The sequence below is a fragment of the Neophocaena asiaeorientalis genome, unplaced genomic scaffold, assembly GCF_003031525.2.
Source record: "Neophocaena asiaeorientalis asiaeorientalis breed wild unplaced genomic scaffold, Neophocaena_asiaeorientalis_V1.1 scaffold40, whole genome shotgun sequence".
Classification (NCBI taxonomy): Eukaryota; Metazoa; Chordata; class Mammalia; order Artiodactyla; family Phocoenidae; genus Neophocaena; species Neophocaena asiaeorientalis.
Window position 1 is genome coordinate 2,368,888 of NW_020185335.1, and position 24,065 is coordinate 2,392,952.

At 39.8% G+C, this 24,065-nt stretch overlaps 1 protein-coding gene across 1 annotated transcript in view; it reads left to right on the forward strand.

Moving 5' to 3' along the window:
• Nucleotides 1–24,065, forward strand: part of HYDIN (HYDIN axonemal central pair apparatus protein) — a 431,085-nt gene that overhangs the window by 191,651 nt on the left and 215,369 nt on the right. The window contains exons 13-17 of the mRNA XM_024735584.1: nt 4,911–5,134; nt 9,840–9,907; nt 17,129–17,364; nt 19,864–19,964; nt 22,345–22,480. Of these exons, the coding sequence (XP_024591352.1) occupies nt 4,911–5,134; nt 9,840–9,907; nt 17,129–17,364; nt 19,864–19,964; nt 22,345–22,480 (765 nt within the window). The remainder of the gene's footprint in view (nt 1–4,910; nt 5,135–9,839; nt 9,908–17,128; nt 17,365–19,863; nt 19,965–22,344; nt 22,481–24,065) is intronic.

Genomic DNA, 24,065 nt, shown 5'->3' on the forward strand with positions numbered 1-24,065 from the left:
GTTAGCATACAGTATTTGTTTTTCTCTTTCTGTCTTACTTCTGAACATTCTATTTTTAGTTTTTTAAGGAACCTCCATACTGTTCTCCGTAGTGGCTGTATCAATTTACATTCCCACCAACAGTGCAAGAGGGTTCCCTTACTCCACACCCTCTCCAGACTTTATTGTTTATACTTTCTTTGATGATGGCCTTTCTGACTGGTGTGAGGTGATACCTTATTGTAGTTTTCATTTATTTTGTATCCTGCTACTTTACCAGTTTCATTGATGAGCTCTAGTAGTTTTCTAGTAGTGTCTTTAGGAATCTCTATGTATATATCATGTCATCTGCAAACAGTAACAGCTTTACTTCTTCTTTTCTGATTTGGATTGCTTTTATTTCTTTTTCTTCCATGATTGCTGTGGCTAAAACTTCCAAAACTATGTTGAATAATAGTGGTGAGAGTGGGCAACCTTGTCTTATTCCTGATCTTAGTGGAAATGGTTTCAGTTTTTCACCATTGAGAACAGTGTTGCCTGTGGGTTTGTCATATATGGCCTTTATTATGTTGAGGTAAGTTCCCTCTATGCCTACTTTGTGGAGGGTTTTTATCATAAATCGGTGTTGAATTTTGTCAAAAGCTTTTTCTGCATCTATTGAGATGATCATATGGTTTTTATTGTTCAATTTGTTAATATGGTGTATCACATTTATTGATTTGCATATATTGAAGAATCCTTGCATTCCTGGGATAAACCCCACTTGATCATAGTGTATGATCCTTTTAATATGCTGCTTGATTCCGTTTGCTAGTATTTTGTTGAGGATTCTTGCATCTGTGTTCATCAGTGATATGGGCCTGTAGTTTTCTTTCTTTGTGACATCTTTATCTGGTTTTGTTATCAGAGTGATGGTGGCCTCGTAGAATGAGTTTGGGGTGTTCTTCCCCCTGCTGTATTTTGGAAGAAGTTGAGATGGATAGGTGTTAACTGTTCTATAAATGTTTGCTAGAATTCGCCTGTGAAGCCATCTGGTCCTGGGCTTTTGTTTGTTGGAAGATTTTTAATCACAGTCTCAATTTCAGTGCTTGTGTTTGGTCTGTTCGTATTTTCTATATCTTCCTGGTTCCGTCTCGGAAGTTTGTGCTTATCTAAGAATTTGTCCATTTCTTCCAGGTGGTCCATTTTATTGGCATATAGTTGCTTGTAGTAGTCTCTCATGATCCTTTGTATTTATGCAGTGTCAGTTGTTGCTTCTCCTTTTTCATTTCTAATTCTGATGATTTGAGTCTTCTCCCTTTTTTTCTTGATGAGTCTGGCTAATGGTTTATCAATTTTGTTTATCTTCTCAAAGATCCAGCTTTTTGTTTTATTGATCTTAGCTATTGTTTCCTTCATTTCTTTTTCATTTATTTCTGATCTGATCTTTATGATTTCTTTCCTTCTGCTAACTTTGGAGTTTTTTATTCTTCTTTCTCTAATTGCTTTAGGTGTAAGGTTAGGTTGTTTATTTGAGATGTTGCTTGTTTTTTGAGGTAGGATTGTAATGATATAAACTTTCCTCTTAGAACTCCTTTTGCTGCATCCCATAGGTCTTGGGTCATCGTGTTTTCATGGTCATTTCTTCCTAGGTATTTTTTGATTTCCTCTGTGATTTCTTCAGTGGTCTCTTGGTTATTTAGTAGTGTATTTTTAAGCCTCCATGTGTTTGTATTTTTTTACAGACTTTTTCCTGTAATTGGTATCTAGTCTCATAGCATTGTGGTCAGAAATAATACTTGATATGATTTCAGTTTTCTTAGATTTACCAAGGCTTGATTTGTGACCCAAGATATGATCTATCCTGGAGAAATTTTGGTGTGTGTCTCCTTGGATTTATCCTGTATGGGACTCTCTGTGCTTCCTGGTCTTGATTGACTAGTTCCTTTCCCATATTAAGGAGGTTTTTAATTATAATCTCTTGAAATGTTTTCTCAGTCCCTTTCTTTTTCTCTTCTTCTTCTGGAACCCCTATAATTCGAATGTTGGTGCATTTAATATTGTCCCAGAGGTCTCTGAGACTGTCCTCATTTCTTTTCATTCTTTGTTCTTTATTCTGCTCTGTGGTAGTTATTTCAACTACTTTATCTTCCAGGTCACTTATCCATTCTTCTGCCTCAGTTATTCTGCTATTGATTCCTTCTAGAGAATTTTTAATTTCATTTATTGTGTAGTTCATCATTGTTTGTTTGCTCTTTAGTTCTTCTAGGTCCTTGTTAAACGTTTCTTGTATTTTCTCCATTCTATTTCCAAGATTTTGGATCATCTTTACTATCATTACTCTGAATTCTTTTTCAGGTAGACTGTCTATTTCCTCTTCATTTGTTTGGTCTGGTGGGTTTTTACCTTGCTCCTTCATCTGCAGTGTGTTTCTCTGTCTTCTCATTTTGCTTAACTTGCTGCGTTTGGGATGTCCTTTTTGAGGCTGCAGGTTTGTAGTTCCCGTTGTTTTTGGTGTCTGCGCCCAGTGGCTAAGGTTGGTTCAGTGGGTTGTGTAGGCTTCCTGGTGCAGGGGACTGGTGCCTGCATTCTGGTGGATGAGGCTGGATCTTGTCTTTCTGGTGGGCAGGACGGCATCTGGTGGTGTGTTTTGGGGTGTCTGTGCCCTTATTATGATTTTAGGCAGCCTCTCTGCTAATGGGTGGGGTTGTGTTCCTGCCTTGCTAGTTGTTTGAGATAGGTTGTCCAGCACTGTAGCTTGCTGGTCATTGAGTGGAGCTGGGTCTTAGCATTGAGATGGAGATCTCTGTAAGAGCTTTTGCTGTTTGATATTATGTGGAGCCAGGAGGTCTCTGGTGGACCAGTGTCCTGAACTCGGCTCTCCCATCTTAGAGGCACAGGCCTGACACCCAGCCAGAGCACCAAGACCCTGTCAGCTACACAGCGAACAAGATGCACTGTGGTACTTGGTGCCAGGTGGCAACTACAGCTGCTGCCCAGGTTCCCTGGTTTCTCAGTAATACTTACATTTTACAGATGGGAAAATGGGCACAGAGAAGCCAAGCAGGTTCTGCAAGGTCACACAGCTAGTCAAGTCAGTGGAATAGCTGGGATTTGAACCCAGGCATTTGGCTTCTGAGACCCTGGTCATAATCACTTTTCTACGTGGTCTTTTTAAAAGGAATAAAGGATGAAGCATAACTCCTATGACCAGGGAACATAGGATGAGGGAGGTGGGAAATAAATGTAAAAAGATGAACAACGTATCAAGTAACACTTAGTTATGTACCTCTTTTGATACATCATCCATCTTCTCTTGGCAGGAGTAGTTGTCTTCCTTTGCAAGAGCCCCTGACTGTATCCTACTTATGCTCTTGATTCCTTCTTCTCTGCTCCTCAGGAGGCACCCTGATCTAGTGGACCCCCTACATCCACCCAGACCCTATTACCTGGGTTACCTAGTCCCCTTTTCTTATTACAAAAACAAACATCTAGGCTGGGCCTTAAGTGTGCATTATCTCATTTAATAGTATAAATAGACTAGGTCTCACCTACCATACCTTCCTGCAGCTTTGCCACCCTCATTTTCTCTTTTTTACCACTAATCTTCTCAAAACAGGAATCTAGAATAGTCAACCACTATTTCCTCTGCACCTACTCACTCCCTAAACATTTGTACTCCGGATTCTACAATCACACTCTATTGAAATTACTTTCTTCTTCAAGGGCAGGGATGGCCTCTAATTAAAAATTAAAAATCTATAGAATTTTCTCAAAGCTTATTCTCCTTAACCTCTATCCCCATTCAACCCCTTCTGAAAGTTCTCTCTTGGATTTCTCGGTTCCTGCCATGCCCCCCATACTTTTCTGAATCTTTCTTCATCATCTCCTCTTTTTTTCCTCCAGTGCCTTGATGTAGGTTGAAGGTACTTTCTAAGTAGACTGTTCACCCATTCAGGTATAAGCATTGGCAAGGAATAGAGATCGTATTTTAGAAGCCGAGGAATAGGACTGTGTGGCTATAGTACAAGTTCATGGATGGACTTGTGGAAAGTGACAGTGGGAGTGGTAGACAGAGCCAGCTGTGGAGGCCTCTGAATGCCAGGCATGAGCTTTGTACACACACCTCGTGTGCAGTCAAATATGGACAATGACTTGGTTCCAGAACATTAGTATATAGGAATAAAACTTTTCTGTATGGGACTTCCCTGGCAGTCCAGTGGTTAAGACTCCATGCTTCCACTGCTGGGGGGACACGGGTTCCATCCCTGGTCGGGGAATTAAGATGCCTCACACAGCACTGCACAGCCAAAAAATAAAAACAAAAAACCGAAACCAGACAAATGAACAAAAAACTTTTCTGTAGTAAATCAATGGCTTACATAAGCATCCCAAAACAGTTATCCATCCATTACAGTTTGAGATGAAAATATCACAATAGGATGAAATCTAATGGTACAACAAAGAGAATCCTTGCAATCTGGAATCCACAATAATAGCTTATTCTACATTCTTCAAGCTACGTTATAAACATAGGCTTAGATATTTCTTGATCCTCTATTGTAGCTTGCTTTTTATTTTTCAGCATGTCACTTAATCCCAGCCTTCTCATGTGTATAAGAGAAAGACCTACCTTCCCTTGGTTACTTCAGAGATAGAATAAAAAAAAAAGGTCTTTTAAGGTTCTTCTTCAACAGATGTGATTATGATCAATCTTTATAGCATGAATATAATGCATATGACTAACTCTATTTTAAAGAGGAGATAAAAACACAAAATTACTTTCTGGCTTGGGATTCCTGTCTTCAAACATTCAAGACAGAAGACTGCTTATTTTTCCCCTGGAGTTTTTCTGTGGTTCTACTTCCTGCAGCTGTTTCTGTGTTGGTGCTTATATGAGAATAAATCAGAGGCCCGTTGCCTACCTTTTCATTCTTGTCTTTTTGATATAGGCAGTACTATCCAACAAAGGCAGCATTGATGCCCTCTTCAACGTGATCCCTCCAACTTCGGCTGTGGGGACCTGCTTTGTTTTCAGTCCCAAGGAAGGCATCATCGAACCAAGTGGAGTCCAGGCTATCCAGATATCCTTCAGTTCTCCCATCCTGGGACACTTTGAAGAAGAGTTCCTGGTCAATGTCAATGGATCACCAGAGCCTGTGAAATTGACCATTATGTAAGTTACTTCTACAGGTAATGTGGAAACTGAAGTTTTTACCTAATGCTTTCTTAAACTTCAAAACTAGAGCACTTTACACATTAGTGGAGAATTACTAGGTTGCCAAAATATTTATTTTTTTGTTAACAATATTGATACCTGCCTGAAAGTAGCAACAATTTGATTCCCTACTGTTTACTTTTTAAAATCCAGGCACAGAAGTAGAATGTAAAAATAAAATCTTTTCATAAACTTACTTTAAAAAAACAAAACTAGATCATGTCTTGAATGTCCATAACTGTCTTTGTTGACATGACCGCATCAACATACTGGGGTGTCTTAAATTTCCACCAGTGTTTCTCTAGTGAACATGTTTAACTTATTACTGTAGTATGGATGCAGATGGTATTTTGGAATCGAGTTTTTCTGTAAGCTCTAACCTTATAAAATAAGAACTTAAACACTATATTAGTTTCTACTTACTCTCTGTTTTAGTATGTTTAGGGAAAGTAGGTTATTAACACGTGGATAAAATTGAAAAGTTTTTTCAACCGATGTTGCTGGAACAACTGGATATCCACATGCAAAAGGATAAAGTTGGACCCCCCCCAAACCTCAGACCATATACAAAATTAACATAATATGGGCCAAAGACCCAAATGTAACAACTAAAACTATACAACTGTTTAAATAAAACGTAAGTGCAAATATGCATGACCTTGGATTAGGCAAAGGTTTCTTAAAGATGACACCTAAGTATAGGCAATCAAAGAAAAAATAAATAAATTAGACTTCATCATAATTTAAAAATTTTGTGCCTTAAGGAATACTAGTAAGAAAGTGAAAAAACAAACCACAATATGGGAGAAAGTATTTGTAAATCATATATCTGAAAAGGGACTTATATCTAAGATATATAGAGAACATTTACACTCAGTAATAAAAAGGCAGCCAGACAAAAATTGGACAAACCATCTGAGCAGACATTTCTCTAAAGAAGATATACAAATGATTAATAACATGAAAAGACTCTCAACGTCATTAATCATCAGGGAGGTGCAAATCAAAACCATAATGACATACAACTTCACACCCACGTGGATGGCTGTAATTTAAAAAATGGAAAATAAGTGATGGAGAACGTAGAGAAATCAGAACCTTCATACACTGATGATGGGAATGTAAAATGTACAGCCACTTTGGAAAACAGTCTGACAGGTTTTCTCAAGTAAACGTTGAGTTACCGTATGACCCGGCAATTCCATTCCTAGATACATACCCAAGAAAAATGAAGATATAAATCCACACAGAAACTTGTACACGAATGTTTATTACAGCATTATTCATAGTAGCCAAAAAATCCAAGTGTCTACCAACTGATGAATGGATAAACAAAATGTGGTCTACCCACACAATGGAATGTTATTAAGACCATCAAAAGTAATGAAAAAAGAAAGAAAGGATGTACATGCTACAGCATGGTACAATGAATGAACCTTGAAAATGCAATGACAAGTGAAAGAAGCCAGTCACAAAAGACCATATATTGTATGATTCCATTTATGTGAAATGTCCAGAGAGAGTAAATCTGTATACGGATAGGAAGTAGATTAGTGGTTGCTTAGGGGCAGGGGTGGAGGTGGGAGATAGAGAGTGATAGTTAAAGGGTATGGGGTTTCTTTTTGAGGTGATGGGAATGTTCTAAAGTTAACCCAGGTGGTGGTTGCACATATATGTGAATACTATACAAAAACCATTGACTTATACACTTTAAATGGGTGAATTGTATAGCATGTGAATTATATTTCAATGAGGCTGTTATTTTTTTTTAATTTCCAGGAGCCTATAATTCATTCATTTCATGGGTGAATTTTTTAAACCTCTGATCTCTTCTCCTGAAGATCCCAAACTAGTAACGCAAGTCACTAGCAATGTCTGAATAGGTTAGGGTCTACTTGGTTTTTCCACTGTGAATAATAGGGCTTAGGAATCTCCTAGGAACTTACAAGTAAACTTGGACTAGTTAATACTCCAGGTGCTCTGTGGAGGTTAAGTCTCTTGTTTTATCCTCTGCACCTTACCATTCACACCACTCCCATGCCACTTTCTTATTTTGGATGTTCATTCCTTGTTTCTTTCAAAGGAAAGGAAAGTCTGTGGAGAGAATGCTTATGTTCATCCTAAAACTGATCACAAATTGCTAAGAGAAATATTCTTGTCTAAATTGCATTTGTCCAAAGTGTTCTAGCGCTTCAAACCACAAACAATAATTTCGAAAACTTGGCAAATATCTAGTGTCACAAATAAATGTCTAATGATAAAGGGTGAAATACATGTATAATTTATTATTTATTTCCGGCTCCACACAGGAATACTGATTTTACTTACGACTTTGCCAGGAACTCTTTCTTGAGCCTTATGGTCCAAGAAGTCTCTATGAAGTTAATATTGTGGATTCTGTAATTTTGTTTCTTATTCTTTTATTGTTGGGTAATCTTCTTTCCTTAGCACCACAGAATTTTGACTAGTATGCCTTGAAAGATCAGAACAGTTGCTGTTTCTGTTGATTTCTCCAGCTGCATGACACCGTATTTTAAGTGGTTGGACAAACAGCACTGTGAAGTTAATGCGATTTTTAAAATTACCCAGGAACAGTTCTGTTCCCTCCTATTTTTACATATGTGACTTTATACAGTTTAACTCTAGTATATTTCGCATTCAACCCGTTTCACATAACATCATAATTCAATCACTCTCTTAGTCTTTAAAATTCTAATTTTAGCAGACCATTGCTTTGATGGAGGGCACCCACCGTCTTGGCAGAGACTATCTTAATGTTCAGGATCCCTGTTTGAATGAATGTGACAGTATCTAAGTCCAGTTGGTATTCAGCTGCAGTTCCCCTAGTTACATGTGCCTCTGAACAAATGTGATTTAACTCTGGTTTTTCTCTACTTCTACACTGATTAAATGACTGCTTTGTGCAGTTTTGTGATCTTTCTTATTTCTGTAGGCTTTTGTGCATTTCAGACACTTTTGATCTATTTGTTACTTTGGCCCGGCCAGAACTTCTTTTACAAGCCAAGTATCTAATCTGTAGGCTCCTTTGACTTATCTCAGCTGGATCCTAATTCCTTGCTAGGTACCAGCTGCTCCTTTTGAAACCACTTTGGATCATTAGCATGAAATAGAATAGATGGTCTGGGAAAGGCTTTTAGAATTGAAACTTGCTGCATTGATTCTTTGTTGTCATCTCTCCTCCCAGGCTTTCAACAGCCTCTCACCACATTATCATCCGATCTCTAGCAGCCGGAAGTATCACTAGGGCACCAAGTGTGTTCAGCATGGTGTGACACACCTACATCACCAACATCAGGGTCTGGGTGAATTAGGAGGCTCATGCTTAGTGAGGTTTCTGGTATTTGTGTGTCTATAACTTTTAAAAGCTTGGCACATAGATGGGGAATTATTTCAGTTCTTACCTTTGGTCTAGAGATTTTAGGGACATGGACCACGGAGAAAGACAAGAATAAACAAATATCTGATATATTGGTTTTCTATTGCTGCTTAATAAATTACCACAAACATAGTAGCTTAAAACAATACAGATTTATTATTTTACAGTTCTATAGATCTAAAGTCCAACACAGGTCTTACTGCGCTAAAATCAAGGTGTTGGCCAGGGCTGTCTTTCTTTCTGGAAGCTCTAGGGGAGAATTCATCTCCTAACCTTGTTCAGCTTCTTGAAGCTGCCCACGGTCTTTGGCTCATGGTCTGCCTCCTCTGTGTTCAAAGCCAGCAAAGGCTGGTTGAGTCCTTCTCACATTGCCTCACTCCTGCCTCCTCTTCTGTCCCTGTGTTCTAATTTTAAAGACCTTTGTGATTACATTGAGCCCACCTGGATAATTCAGGCTAATCCCCTTATCTCAAGATCAGTTAATTAGCAAACTTAATTCCTTCTGCCACCTTAATTACCCTTTGCCATGTAACCTAATATATTCACAGATTGTGGGGATTAGCACATAGACATCTTTGGGGACCATTATGCTATCTACCACAACCGAAGTCAGTTAGAAGCTGTAGAATCTCCCTATTGTTTATTTTAAGCAAGAGTGTCACTCCAAGATCATGAGCCTTGTATGAGAGGGAAACAAAACAACAACAGGTAAAGAGTCTTTAAAGGCCACCTGTTCCAGTCTTCTCTTTTGTACGTTAGGAAAAGAAACTCAGGCCTACAGAGGTAAAGTGATTGGCCAGGATCACAGCTAGTTGGTGGTAGGAACTGGATTAAAACAGTTTTATAAAAGTGTGGGCCAAGGAATACCGGTATCATTGATAGTCTTTGATGTCTATTGTATGATTAGACCTATAATTTTTTCTTGCCTGAGTTAATAAATTTTCATGATATGTGTCTCATCCACATTAACATTTTGTGCCATTAGTTCAGTGATGTGTCTGCTCTGCCTCATCATTGATAGCAGTATGGTGGTAAGTTAACCATAGCATCGTTTGCTAAAACCCAAAGGTTTGAGAGTGGAAAAGGAATTTTCAGAACCATTGGGATAGACCACCATCTCACAGTTTCCTTAAGTCCTAGATGATGCTGTAATTGAGTTAACGCTAAATTATGGTTTTCAGTACTTACCTCTACCCACTTCTTGATTGTTACCTTGAATTCACTGGATTCTCTTTCCACTCCCTTACCTTGTATTCCTACTTTCAGAGGCTGTGTCATTGGACCTACCTTCCGTTTTAATGTTCCTGCTCTGCATTTTGGTGATGTTTCCTTTGGTGAGTACTTTTCCATTTTAAATTAGACATTGAGAAGAATTGCTTTTCCCTCCACATGGAAGGAGGAAAGTTTACAAAGAACTTCTCTTACCATTTTGTGTGGGTAATAGCTAAGAGGGTCTAGAATTGTTCTTCCTCTGCAGAATTTTGGTGCTGTTTCCTAGTTTATAGGTGAATGTTATAGCCGTGTCTCCTGGATACTAGTAGTTGTCAGGCCATGGCTGTCCCCCCTCTTCCTGCAGTGGAACACAACAGAAAGCTTTATGCTTTATTCCACTGTCTTAACATTCTGAACATTCTATTTATATGCAGATTCTGATTTGCCACTTTGGCTACACAGCAACCTTTCCACAGAGATGCTCTCAGTATACCTGTGAGCTCGGTGGTGGTTTAATTCAGGTGTTTTATCACTGCAAAATGATGACTCTTCTATATGTTTGTATAGTCTTTTTACTCAATTGCTTCCCTGAGTCATTTTCTCCCATCTAAACTTCCCCAATAATAAAAATGATAATAACAACAGTGGCAGCAAAATTACCCATTAATTGGTTCTTTCTTGTAGTCCAGTTACTGCTAAGTAATTACATACGGTACTACATTTAAACGTTTTAGCAATCCTAGGAGAAGGCACTCTTTAAGGTCCCCATTTTAGAGCTGGACGAACTGAGCATTGGAACAGTTAAATCACTCCCAAAGGTCACACAGCAGTGGCAGAATTAGTATTTCAATTGAGATCTGTCTAAATCATATACTGTCAACTTGGGCGTTGAGAGTTGCCCCCAGAGAGGCAAAAATTGGCTCTTGGGTGTTGAAAAAACTTAGATATAACAATGGTTTGTGTTCCTTCAAAGTTCCACCCTGCCCAACAGAATCTTATTCCTTAGTATTTATTTTCTCTTGTTAGGTAGAAATTGTCTAATTTAAATCATATTTAATTAACTGATTTGACTTGATATAAAATTAATTTATCACAGCGGTTCTTTTTAGGAGGTGATGACTTTAAAAAATTGAGAAACCCTAGTCTAAATCTTTATTCCATAATTCTTTCCATTTTGCTCTATTGTCTCCCATTTTAACTTTCAGTTCTCTTGCTTCATTTCAAGTAGGCCTGTCTAACTTGGGGAAAAATAGTTCTTTAGAAAAAGCTGATTCATAATGCCTTTATCAGTTGCTTTAACATTTGGGTGTTATGAAAGTTTCTAAAACTCAGAATATATTTATTTATACAATGCTCCCACCCTGATCTACATTATATTGGGTAAGGCACATACCATAGGAAAATCTATATAAATGAAGTTGAATGTCTGTTCATGTAGAATGTGAAAATGGCTGGAGAGATGTTACAGATTTGTAGGGCATATTTGAATGATAGACTCTTTTGAAGGAAAATGAAAGTGGCCTACAACTTAAGGGTAACTGTGACTGATGCACAATAAGAGGGGAGTGTGTGTACCCAAAGACCCATGCAGTGTACCCCAAACACTTCAGACTGAGTCCATGGAGAGCTCTGAGCAGCTGGTGCCCACAGCAGCATATCCTTCCACAGGCATTTAAACACAGAGTCCAGTCCAAGTACATTTGGAAGATGTGCCCTATATTGTAGGCCCTGGTGGGAAAAAACAAGTCAAAGTAAGCACCTCAAATCAGTTGCTCCAAGAAATCTCCACTGACTTATTGTCTAGAATGTGCCCTATTGCTCAGCTCTGACATGTTAATGTAAATACTGTGCCAATGATAAGCCAATTATCGAACCCCATGAATATCTGAAATGCTTTTATCTAAAATCCAAACATTTTAAAACATCAAAGCCCCTAATAGTACATTTCCATGGAATATGGCAAATGTGTATCCCCAAGATGCCACTGATTTACTCAAAATGCTGTATTTGATATTGGCAAGCTCTTGGTCACACAATGGGTAAAACCATGTATGCATGCTCCAAGGCTAGTTAGGTTTTTCCAGTAACAGTCTTCCATTTGGTCCTCTCTTATCCCTAAGGATACAGGAAGGGCCATCACTGGGTAATTTATTCATAGTTTTCTTTCGCTCTAGAGATAATAATCAACAGCTGTTCCTCATAGTTGGTCCAGCTAGAAGTTTTGGTAACTAGCTTAGGTGAAAATTAGAAATAGTTTATTTTCCTTTTGTATAATATCTTACTGAACTATATGATGATACAGCAGCTAGACTCTTATGACATAAGAGGCTAGAAGACACTACAGAGCCATGACCCAAGATTTCCCAAGTCTGAGATACGAGAACTTACCCTCCTGAGTCCACCTTCAAAACCCAAGTTGCCTTTTCTTTTAGTTTGGATGTGCATTCCTTAATCTTCTCTGCATTATGACAGGAAATGTTAATAAAAACATACCCTTTTTCTTGCCAATAGGAAATCTAAGGTTTTCAAAACACCCGGTTCAGTAAATTCAAGCTACTTTGCAGCACGTCTGGATTCTTCACTGTAATGGCCAAAGTTAGGGGCAGTTTTGTAATAATCTTTCAAAATTGTCTTATGGTATATTTTCAAATTCCAGAGTTGGAACTAAAGTCCTCATGACTCCAACACAAAGTATCACTTATTTCTCCAGGTAGATTGGCCTCCTATCACAAAGAAACATGGTTCTTAGGAGAGTTATTTATTTGAAACTATACTCTAAGAAGTGTATATAGTTAGTTCCAGATTCAAAAGAGAAATCAACTGTTACAGGAGTCAGCCAGAAACTGGAGGACTTTTTTAGTTATTTCAGGATGACAGATATATTGTGTGGAGTTAAACGAGGTCTTCAGAGACTGTTGTAGAGCTGGGGAGTACGTTAAGCTAACTAAAGTTGGTAGTATTGTCCCCATATTGGCAAGAAGGCCCATTCCTGAAGAGGCATCTCTTACAGGCTAGTGTTGGAGACATGGCATTTACTTGCTTAGAGATGAAGATCTAGATCTGGCATCAGGGTCTGTGGGGATCAATGATGTTAGGATATTATAAATACCATAAAGTAGGTGAAAGGTAATAGTACTGTTGGTTGGCATCTAAAATATTTAAAGTATGGCTGTGAATGCTGTTGGATGACCTGTCTAATAATTAATTAGTTTGACTGAAGCTACAGTATCATGAGAGAGTTAAATTACAGAATTTGGGTGGTGATTGTCCCTGAAGGAACACTGAGGCTTTGATCACTCCTCAGATTGGTCAAAGAATAAAACGGACCAAGTCATAACTGGTATTATGCCAGGTGATAGACCAAAATGGGCCGGATAAGTGTCTGCAAAGTCACTATTTTTCAGGAGGCACAAGAATTTGCTGAATGAGAATAAGGAATTTGGAAGGCTCCAGGCTTTCAGTGAACCTGACCATTGGATAATTGGACAGAGAAGTTAGGGTTTGAGGTTAGAGTTGTTGGGATAAATAAATATAAGCATCAAAAAATATACATGATAGTTGTCTCTTCCATGGCCAGGTATGAACTAGCAGTATTTTACTCAAGGGGAAGTATTTAAATTGACTTTAGGAGAGTGTAAAGTGGAGAGTCAGGGCCAAAGCTTAATTGTCATGATCATAGAAAGTTCATAGAAGGGTTGGCAGAAGATATTATAGTAGGCATGGGCAAAGCCTAGACCCGAATAAGTTATCATTAACAGTAAGGGAGACACAATAGGGGATATCAGAGTTGTTATGACTTTATGAAAGTAAATAGAGAATAATACGGCAGAATGATAAAGAAGGAAAGTATACAAGGAAAAGTATGAGAATCAGTAATGCCCGGTATGTAGCAAAATCTTGTTCCATCACTCTTGAGCAGAGTCTTTCTATTTCATGTAGAGTCTGCTTGTTCTGAGGAGCTTGGAATAGCAATCTGTTGCTGATGGTCATCAATTTCTGGCAGTTTTTTTTTTTTTTTTTTAGCAAACTTCCATTTAAGATCTCCAGTAAGAGTCATTTTCTACGTCTTCAGCAAGTAATTCAGTTTCTTTGGGTGTCTTTTTATCCAAAGGCTCACCTCTTTTTTTTTTTTCTTTGCGGAGCACAGGCTCCGGACATGCAGGCTCAGCGGCCATAGCTCACGGGCCCAGCTGCTCCGCGGCATGTGGGATCCTCCCAGACCGGGGCACGAACCCGTGTCCCCTGCATCAGCAGGCGGACTCTCAACCACTGTGCCACCAGGGAAGCCCAGGCTCACCTCTTAATTAACTGCAGGGTCAGTTGTTAGAAGGCTCTAAAGAAGACTATTGATATATATATATATATTTTTTTTGAGGTTGAAAGAGGGAGAGTTTCTGAGGGTGAGTTTTTTGGGAAGATTTCTTGAACTTATAGATGAACTGTTCTTGACAATGTTTAGTTATGTCTGTATTAAGCAAGCTTGATTCAGATTGATAAAAGACTTGTAATCCCTAATTATTATTTCCTAGGGTGAATAGTCTGAGTTGTAGAGGGAGCTAACCTGGTCTGATAGACATTAGAACCAAAGGTAAAACTCTTCACCAAAGAACTCCAAGAGCCTCAGAGAACTTGGCCAGTTTAAGACCAAAAATACTATTTTTGTGTTCTACATTTCCCAAGGATTGTAATTGTGAATTTTTTTATCACATGGTTAACACACTCTAAGATTGTTTATAAGTCTTCTATGTAAGGCTGGTATTCCCTAGGTGGGAAAGTTATAGAGTACAATGTCTTAGTCACATTTATGGCAGCGGCCTTTCTGTACAGGAAGGCTCAAATCCATATCAAGAATTTACAGACAATTACAACAACATATTTTAACTGTATAATTTCGGCACAGCCCATCTGTATTTGAAAGGTTCTTTGGAGTATGATGTAGACCCACAACTCACTGCACAGTTTTCCTGGAATATGATAGCAGAATGTAAGGCAGAAGCCAGCCACATCCCCAGTTACAGAAGAGAAATTTTGCTATCAACGCTTATTCAGAAATTATCTCATCTCTTTTATGATGGGACCTGTGGTATAAGATTTTTGTCATAGACGAGCTCATACTTTGGGGCACGTCGTAGTTGGTGTGCCAGAGACCATTGACAGGAACAGAGGATCCCAATTTTAGGTAATGTTTGTTTTCTAAGTCTGAATTTTTTATGTTCAGAATGGATTGTGAAAATTGTGCTTATTGATCTCCCATATTGTGAATTATTTCTGTAGACAGCTACAAAAGTACCATCTGTTTTGCACAATGCTCTGCTAACACATTTCCCTTTGCTTTGTGGAGATTTTTATTTTACTAGAAAAATTAGGAATCCATTGTCTAAAATAGCCCGTGAATCCCCAAAAGTCTTATTAATTGTAATTTAATTTTTGGTCTTGAGTGTTGCTGAATCAGTTTAACACACATCTTAGCTAGGGTCCATTCTTAGTAGAGAGATAATGTTCCAAATAATGTACCACCTTTTGTCAGAAATGGAATTTTTCCTTTACAGCCTTGTGATCTTTTGTCCCTAGTTTCCTTAAGTTTACTTTCTTTTTAGGGGCTTTCCAGGTCAGGTGACAATACACATATTGAATGAGAATCAATGAGACTATCATCTTTTAAATCATTATTTAAGTACTAGGAGAGGTATGAAGGCGTCTCTTTGTATCTTTGAGGCATTCTGGCCAAGCATGTTGTTAATTATTCCAAGAAAAGGCACATACGTGGTGGTGGTGTTGTTGTTGTTTTATGTACTAGGTGCTAAAGAAGGGAGTATAGAGGTCTACACTGTAAATTACTTGCATTCAGTTGGACTACAGATAGGGTAGTAATTCAGATTTGGTGCAACCAGAAACCTAGGAATAACATTTGTGTTAATGAGCCTTCAGGCTTTAATAAAATAATATCCCTTTTCTTCAGGCTCCTGGATAATCAATATGGGATATTACAAGTAGTTGTACAAGGAACTGTTCTAGTTAGGAGGTTGTAGTTGGCTTTATTCTCAGAAAAACTTCTAGCTTCAGGGAAGTAGTCTGGGCAATGGTTTGGAAAGACCTGTCTGAATCTTTATAGGATCCACTTCCATAATACACCCTATGTTTGAACAATATTTATCCCATAAATGGTCAGGTAAAACAAGAGTCATTGTTGGGAAAGTTCAGAAAAGTCAAATGTAGCGATCACATGATTGTGAAACTGACCTTCTAGAAATACCTCTGGAATTTCCAAGAATAATCTTTCAAGTGCCCTTAATCAGACAGTTCTTTTTCCATAAAAGATCTCTTCCAAGTAGATTGGCAGGTGCAGAATCACAGAGGAGACATGAATGTGTTTCTTCCAACAGTCCTAATGTATAGACAAAAGCTCAGACATGGGGTGAAGTAGATCGGTTCAAAATATCCCCAGCAGTACTGCAGTAATTACTCCAGGAGACCAATTGTATTTTATCACAGTAGTGTTCAACATAGAAAGAGAAGTGTTTACATCCAGTAGGAATATGCATATTTATTCTCTTATGGGTGTAGATCATTCTTGTTCTGAAAATGGTAGCAGATACATTGGCCACCTAGGGAATCCAAAATCAGAGTTCAGTTTATTGTTTACCAGGCAAGTAGGATCCACATCTCTAGGAAAGGAACATGAGTCTCCCTGAACTGAATGTAGGAGGGCTAGAAATAACATTAAAAAGCAGCTTTGTCTAAGGGAGGCGAAAGCCGATGTATTAGTCTCTGGCTGGCTCAAAAGTAGATCGTAAAGTCTCTCTCAGGAGAGGCTATTATTCTATTTTGTGTCATCGACTCTGAGAACATGAGCCTCAGACAAGTCTAGGATGAATTATATAATGTCTTGGCACGCTGTGGGTCACACAGCGGGCAAAACTACAGAGGCTTCTCCTTTCACACACTGGCAAATAAAAAGAGCAAATATAACTCTGTTCTTTGGGGAAAAAATCTGTATTTCTATATGAAAATTAGTTGTACAATGTGCTTCTAGAATATTACTCAGCCAACTGATTATAGAGACTGCCTCTAGAGAGGGGTCTGGATGTTGATGGAGGCGTTTGTTTCATGTCTATTGTTGTTACATAGTAAATGCATAGTAAGTATTCACTGAATGAATGAATGAGTGAAATACATTTATTGATTGTGCAACTGAAAACAATACTGGGGAGAGTTGGATTAAGCAAGTAGTGTTGAAGTGCATAGGCAATTCATTTAAGAGGTTTGGCAGTGCAAGGGGAGGTTGAAGTTAAAGGGAAGGTCTTGTGGGGCTTTTATTTCTCACCTTACATTTTGTTTTCCAGGGTTTCCTCATACCTTGATATGTTCCCTCAATAATACCTCCTTGGTCCCCATGACCTTCAAACTGCGTGTGCCTGGGGATGGTGTTGGCCATAAAAGCATTTCAAGTTGGGAGCAGTATTCAGACAACAAAAAATCGTATTGGAACAAGGATGAAATACCTGTAATGAGACCAAAGGAATTCACTGTCACCCCCAACTGTGGCACCATTCGCTCCCAAGGATTTGCTGCTATCAGGGTAAAGTGCACAGCCTTCTAGCACATGTGGCCAAGCAGCTGAACTGTCAAATAGTTATTGGGACCACATCTAGAGTTTGCTTTATATGCCCAGTGTCAATGGGAGGGAGTGCCTCTAATTCACGTAGAAAAGTGAGTCTATTTCTATAAGGAAATAAACTACTGTAGCAAAAGAAACCAGACCAAATATATTGGGCAAAAGCGCTGACACTGCTCCAGTGGGTTTCCATCAATCTAAATGCATTGCCTTTACCATAACAGTGGATTCTAGCAATTTCTGCTGAAACCACTGCTCTAAACAGATAGTACGCCTATCAGTACTAACATAAAAATATTTAATAACTCGTTGATAATTAGGTCCTGCGTTAGACTCACATCATTTATACCACTAAGTATCCAGATTTATGCCACAGATGATATCCAGTTTATTCATATTTTTAATCTGAATCTGAGCTTCATGGTGAATGTGGGTGTGATATTCCTAACCGTGCTTTATATTAAGGTCCACAGTGTGATGCTTTGCTTATGGCCTCACAGTGCCACCAGCAGAATTATTTCACAGCTAACTGAGAAAGATTTTAGCTGTCTTCCCTCACTTACTTTTGCTTCTCCAAACAGTTAGGTCTAGCAATACTGAAGGCTGCTAAATTTAAATGATTTGATCTTTTCTGGAAAAGGAAAAAAAATAAGACTTCATAGCTAAGGTTATAGTTTTCTCTTTAGTCATTACCTTTGAATATTTAATTCAGCTATGGTTTTATCCCCCAGATTTGCTTTTAATGCTTCATAATATCTCACCATGAATCTACTCATCCTAAATCTATTCTGGGAGTTTTCAGCTCTTCTAAGGGCTTCTCCACGGATCCAGTGAGGTTTGATCTCACACATCGTTGTAATTTCCCAGTGTTGCTCTCTCAGTCTGTTTGGGCTGCTACTACAAAATACCAGAGACTGGATAGCTTGTAAACATCAGAAATTTATTCTTTACAATCTGGAAGCTGGAAGTGCGAGGTCAGGGTGCCAGCGTGGTAGGGTTTTGGTGAAGGCCGTTTTTCAGGTGGCAGACTGCCGACATCTCCTTGTATCCTTACATGATGAAGGGACAAGGGAGCTCTCCGGGGCCTATTTTATAAAGGCGCTCATCCTGCTCACGAGGGCCCCACCCTCATGACCTCATCACCTCCCAAGGGCCTCACCTCCTAATACTATCACATTGTGAGTTAAGATTTCAGCATGTGAATTTGGGGCCAGAGGTGGGGACACAATCCTTCAGATCAGAGCAGTTGCTAACTGTGGCTTGCCCAGGAAGAAGTGCAGCTGCAATGAGTTAATTTATTTTTTACTTAGTAATGCTTAGCTTACATATTACCTACCATTCCCCCCCTTTTGGGGGGCTTCTCCCAGATTAGTACAGGAAGGTTTTAGAAGACAGAGCATCTATCTAGGAGCCTTCTGCCAGAACCACTTGTTCTAACCATAGCTCAGAGACATAAATAAGGGTTAGAGTCACTCCAGGAATCTGTGTACTGGGACAGCTGCTTGTCTCCAAATCTGACAAGTTTTCCTTCCAAATCAATGACCCCCCTCTTTGCTTTATTTTTCCTTTGTATTTTGAAAAGCTTTCTCCAAGCCTCAGTTTTCTCTCCTGATCTGCACTTTAACCACGTCTGTGTGGACTTAAAAATTTGCATCCAACAATTCCCTTTCCAACCAAAACAATTTTAATTAGTACCTGATGCATAATTTATAGATAGAAAAGCTGTAACCTACGCCAGAAGCTGTTTTCTACACTTACAAGTATCTCTTCCAGTACAAATCATTTTAAGACAATTAAAAATTGCAACAATGCTTCAAAAGCCTAAATGTCAGGTTTCACAACAGTAAATAAAAACATAGGGTAAAATATACTGGCCAGATACTGTCCTTGGATTGACCTTTCTTTGGAGCTTCTTATTTTCTTCTCTAATAATGAATATGGGAGGTGGGGAGGAACAACAAGATTTTGGTTAAAAAAAAAAAAAAAAGGCTATCTAGTTGATTTCTTATGCCATTTCTATAACTGACATTTATTTTGCCATAAGAGAAATCTAGCTGTAGTGTTTTATTGGTGTATTGAATTTTCGTAATTTATATAGCCCAGAGTCGTAGAGATCAATTTAAATTGCAGTAATTAAAGTTTGTTTGATGTTGCATATCCTTCAGGGCCCTGTTTCCCCTCGTGCAGGTGTATGACTCCTTTGATACGACCCCCTTGGAAACCAGCAAACCTATTGTACCAAAAGCCATTTGGTGGTTTCTAACCTGGCCTTTGAAAAAAACTCAGCATGCAGTAACCCCAAAACATAGCTTGTTTAACTAAAAATGTAAAATGCCACACATCCCCTAATAAAGTAGTTAGAAACTGCATTCATTAATGTGGTCCTCCCTTGGCCCCTTTCTCCTCTGTGCGGAGGGAGAGCTGGCCTTTGAGAAGAGCAGTTTTTCACCTTGTTCTTTCCAGGTGACCTTATGCTCCAACACTGTGCAGAAATATGAGCTGGCCTTGGTGGTGGACGTGGAGGGCATCGGGGAAGAAGTGCTGGCGCTCTTAATTACAGCGAGGTATTGCACTCACCTGCTTTCTCTTCCCCAGTCTTCCCTGAGCCGCCAGTAATGGGCTCTTTCTCCAGAAGGCAGCACGCCTACAAGCAGTTCACACTGCGTTTGTTCTGCTTTCCTGGGAGAGGAAGCTAAATCTGATATTTGAGTGACAAAGCTTTAGAACAGCAAATGCACCTTTGGTGGAGATAAGAGGAGGGATGCGTGTGTTTTGCAGTGTTAAGAATAATAGTGCTCTTTAATGGGTCTGACTTGCCGTGTGTATAACTGACAAGGTTTTAGCAGGAAGAGGTGAACAGTTGCTGTTTCTTATTGTTATCTTTAAAGATAGTACCCCAGAGTTCTGCAGCTGAAAGGGTGAGGCTCGCAGCCCTGCAGTGGAAGATCCTGCTCCTGGACTCTGTCATTATGCCTTTAAGGGAGGCTGCAGGCGGCCCCCAAAATGAGGCCCCCGCTAACATCACAAACTCCTCAGAACCGTCACCAACTTGTCTCTCCGTTTTAATAGAGGCAGCAGTGGGCTCTGGAGTCAGGTTAAGATCCTGGCTCTGCCATTTGTGGACTGGGTCTCCTCCACTAAGTTACAGTCTTTCCGAGGGTGGTATGTCACTTACTGATGATGACAGTGATCCTAAATAAAATCGTTGGCCACACTCTTGCCAAAGCAAACAAATACCCAGATCTGGAACTTGAGAGTGTATATGAAAATACCATCTGAAGGAAATAGAGAAAGGTACTTACTGAAACTCTGACAGTATTCCAATCCCTAGAATTTAGCACTTCCATGAATCTTAGGAAGATGCGCCTTAAAGAGTGTGCAGCCGAACTGGTTGGTGGGGCCATGATAACTGGCACCATTTCCTGTGTCTTGGGTTTGAGTGAAGTCACAGGGCAGCCCTAAAATAAGGTCAAATTCTGCTTAGTATTCCCTCCGGAGACCTAACTGTTTGTTTAAAAACAGTGAAAACTCTTCCATCTGGTCCTCTCTGTCCCGAAGTTTGACTTTTTGTCTAGTCTTGCGTGTATTTTCTATGTGGGTTTATTCTGATACTTTCCAGCCCCTCTTCCCTGCAGCTCTCAATAGAAAATCCTGAATTTTTAAGAAAAAGGGGAGGGGTGGTTCTAGGAGGCTATGGGTTTCCTACCATGTATTCTCTGTGACCCAGTCAAATACTATCAGTCCTCTCAGCCACAGTGTTTCAAGTAGTAAAGGATAAGCTTTACCGAAATCATTGGGTCAACTGACAACTTCCACTCTAGCTAAAAATGAACAGTCATCTTGTGCTAAACCCAAACTTTGAGGTCAACAAGACTCTTTCATGTCACTGCTTTTGGTGCAGTCTGTAAGAACTGCTCAGAGACTCTCAACAGAAGAGCTGCTTTTAGAACGTGCTCCCTAAAGTAATTCTCCCAGAGAGCCAGCAGTATGGCTGGCGACACCCACCACCACAGGCTCATCATCTCTTCCCGAGCCATCGTGCGGCTCCGTGCCATACCCTTCATTCACACCGTCTTCTGTGTTTCCCTAAGAAGAGTTAATGATGCTAACATCAATCTCTAAAATTACCTTCATTTTACCTATGAGCAGAACAGGACTCTGGGAGGGAGAGCAGCTTGCTCAAGGCTGTACTTGGTAAGGTCAGTACTTGAACCTGGCTCTGACGGATTCAAACGCTAGCACCCCTCAGCACTGCACTATATTGTCATAGTGCAGTAGGGCAGGGCAGACTTCAAGACTTAACAGACACAGAATAAAACCCAAGTCACCTAGTACTAGGCCAGCTGCACACACAGGCCTTCCACTCCTCCCTGCCTCTCCCCCATCACACCCCCTCTGCACTGAGCAGCACTGTCACAGTGCCAGTTTTGGGTCGAGCAGCTGCCTGAGCCTACTGATCCAAGGTAGCTGTTCTGCATAGGAATTAGAATTATTACCATTAGTTAGGTGGTGTGAGCTGTTGCTAGTCTTCGGGGGACTCTGACTGGTCCAAAGTGTCACAGCTAGTCAGGACCTCATGCCGGTGGCATTGGCCCTGTTTGTCATAGAAACAGATCCACAACCCTAAGGAATTTGTGCTGTGGAGTCTCTTTGCCAAAGGAAGGCCAAATATGAAAAACAATGGAAACGTTAGTCATTACCCACAGAAGACAGTGTTTAAGGAGTCCTCCTTCTAGCCCTTTTTTGATTAAAAAGTGGTGATTGGGGGCTTAGGGAGAGGGATGACAGGAGAGAAGATTTGAAAATGATTAATGTAGTTATTAGAGGAAAACTACTGTGTGACAGTGACAAATGTGTTTAACTTGGGACTCTGTGTCCTCCATGTATAAACAAGCTCTCCCTCCATCCTTTTGAATTATTTAATGGACTCCTTCCTTCGAGCAGGTGTATTGTACCTACTCTCCACGTGGTTAATACAGAGGTGAACTTTGGGCGCTGCTTCCTGAAGTATCCATATGAGAAAACGATCCAGCTTGTCAATCATAACAACCTCCCAGGATGCTATCAGGTCCTGCCTCAGGTGAGTTACTCTATCTTTTTTTTTTTTTTTTTTTTTTGGATTTTTTTTTTTTTTTTTTTTTTTTTTTGGGCCGTACGCGGGCCTCTCAGTGTTGGTGGCCTCTCCCGTTGCGGAGCCCAGGCTCCGGACGCGCAGGCTCAGTGGCCATGGCTCACGGGCCCAGCCGCTCACGCGGCATGTGGGATCTTCCCGGATCGGGGCACGAACCCATGTCCCCTGCATCGGCAGGCGGACTCTTAACCACTGCGCCACCAGGGAAGCCCCTCTATCCCTTTTCAATGTTGATTTTTCTTCAGTTGGATTCCTTCAGTGAGAAAGAGAAGACCTTTGAAAGAGCCATATTCCTGAGCACATGACTGTGTGTAATTCTAATTTTTAACCGTGGGATAACCTGGAGATGGGGTTATAAAGCTATAGCTGGATTGCCACCTGTATGAGTGAGCAGCTGCAGGTGGAAACAGTTGTTAATTTCCCAGGGTAATTGCCTTCTATAAAGAGGAGAAAGGGTCAATTAGGGCAGCATGCAGAAGTTGCACCTGCAAATTACTGCCTGTGCACTAACCATGCATGGGAAATGAGGCAGAGCTAGAAGTTTTCATTTATGTCTATGGCTGTGACTTGAACAGAATCACTAAGATATGGTAATGCAATATTTATAAATGAACTTGTTTGACCGGAAGGCTAGAGATAATATAGGAAAGAGAAAGGAGGAACTGTTTCTTAATGCTTTATGAAATGGATCTGCCCACATGCCATTACACCTAGCTAGGTGGGAGACTAAGCCATTAAACATAGATGGAAAAAAGATTCAAAAAGATCTGTATAGACTAGAGTAATGAAAGGTGACTAATGAGGGGCACTTTACCAAGGATGAATTTGGGTTTAAAATTCATTTCTGTAAGTAGTACTCTAATAAAAATAAATGCAAAAAATCAAATGGGGGTTTCATTTGGCTGTAAGTTCAAAATAAGTTAAAAGACCAGTGAGGTGACTCCATGGAGCAATGGATAGTGCCATTGGCCTTCCAAAAGACTGGTGTTGAGGCCACAGAACCAAGGCAGGTTTGGGCTGCATCGGAGAAACACAGTGTTCCACAGCTAAAGGAAGGAGAGAGCCACACATCAAAGCGGTGCTGGAATGTTGTCTTCAGATCTTGACAGGGTATTTTTTTAATGGCAACTTAAAAAAAAAAAAGAAGAATTCTGTTTGGAGTAACGAGAATGTCAGTCTCTGTCATCTGGAAATCCAAGTCATATGAGGAACAAGCACAAAGTCTAAACTGGAACAGAGAATTAGCTGGGATGAAATAGTTCCCACTAGTCAAAGGTCTACTGTGTAAAAAAGGGAATTCGAGTCATTCTGTGGGTGTCTCTCAGACAAAACCAGAAGCCACGAATGGGGGTGACAGGAGACAACTTTTCTAACTTTCAAGTGTTCAACAGCCGAACAGGCTCGCCCTGCAGAATGCACGGTCATCTCAAGAACTCAGAGCAGAGCCTGAGTCACCCAGGCTGATAGGGAAGCTGTTTGTACACAGCTGGGCTGGGAAAAGGGTGAGGCACTTGCTTCAAGCACAAAATTTAGG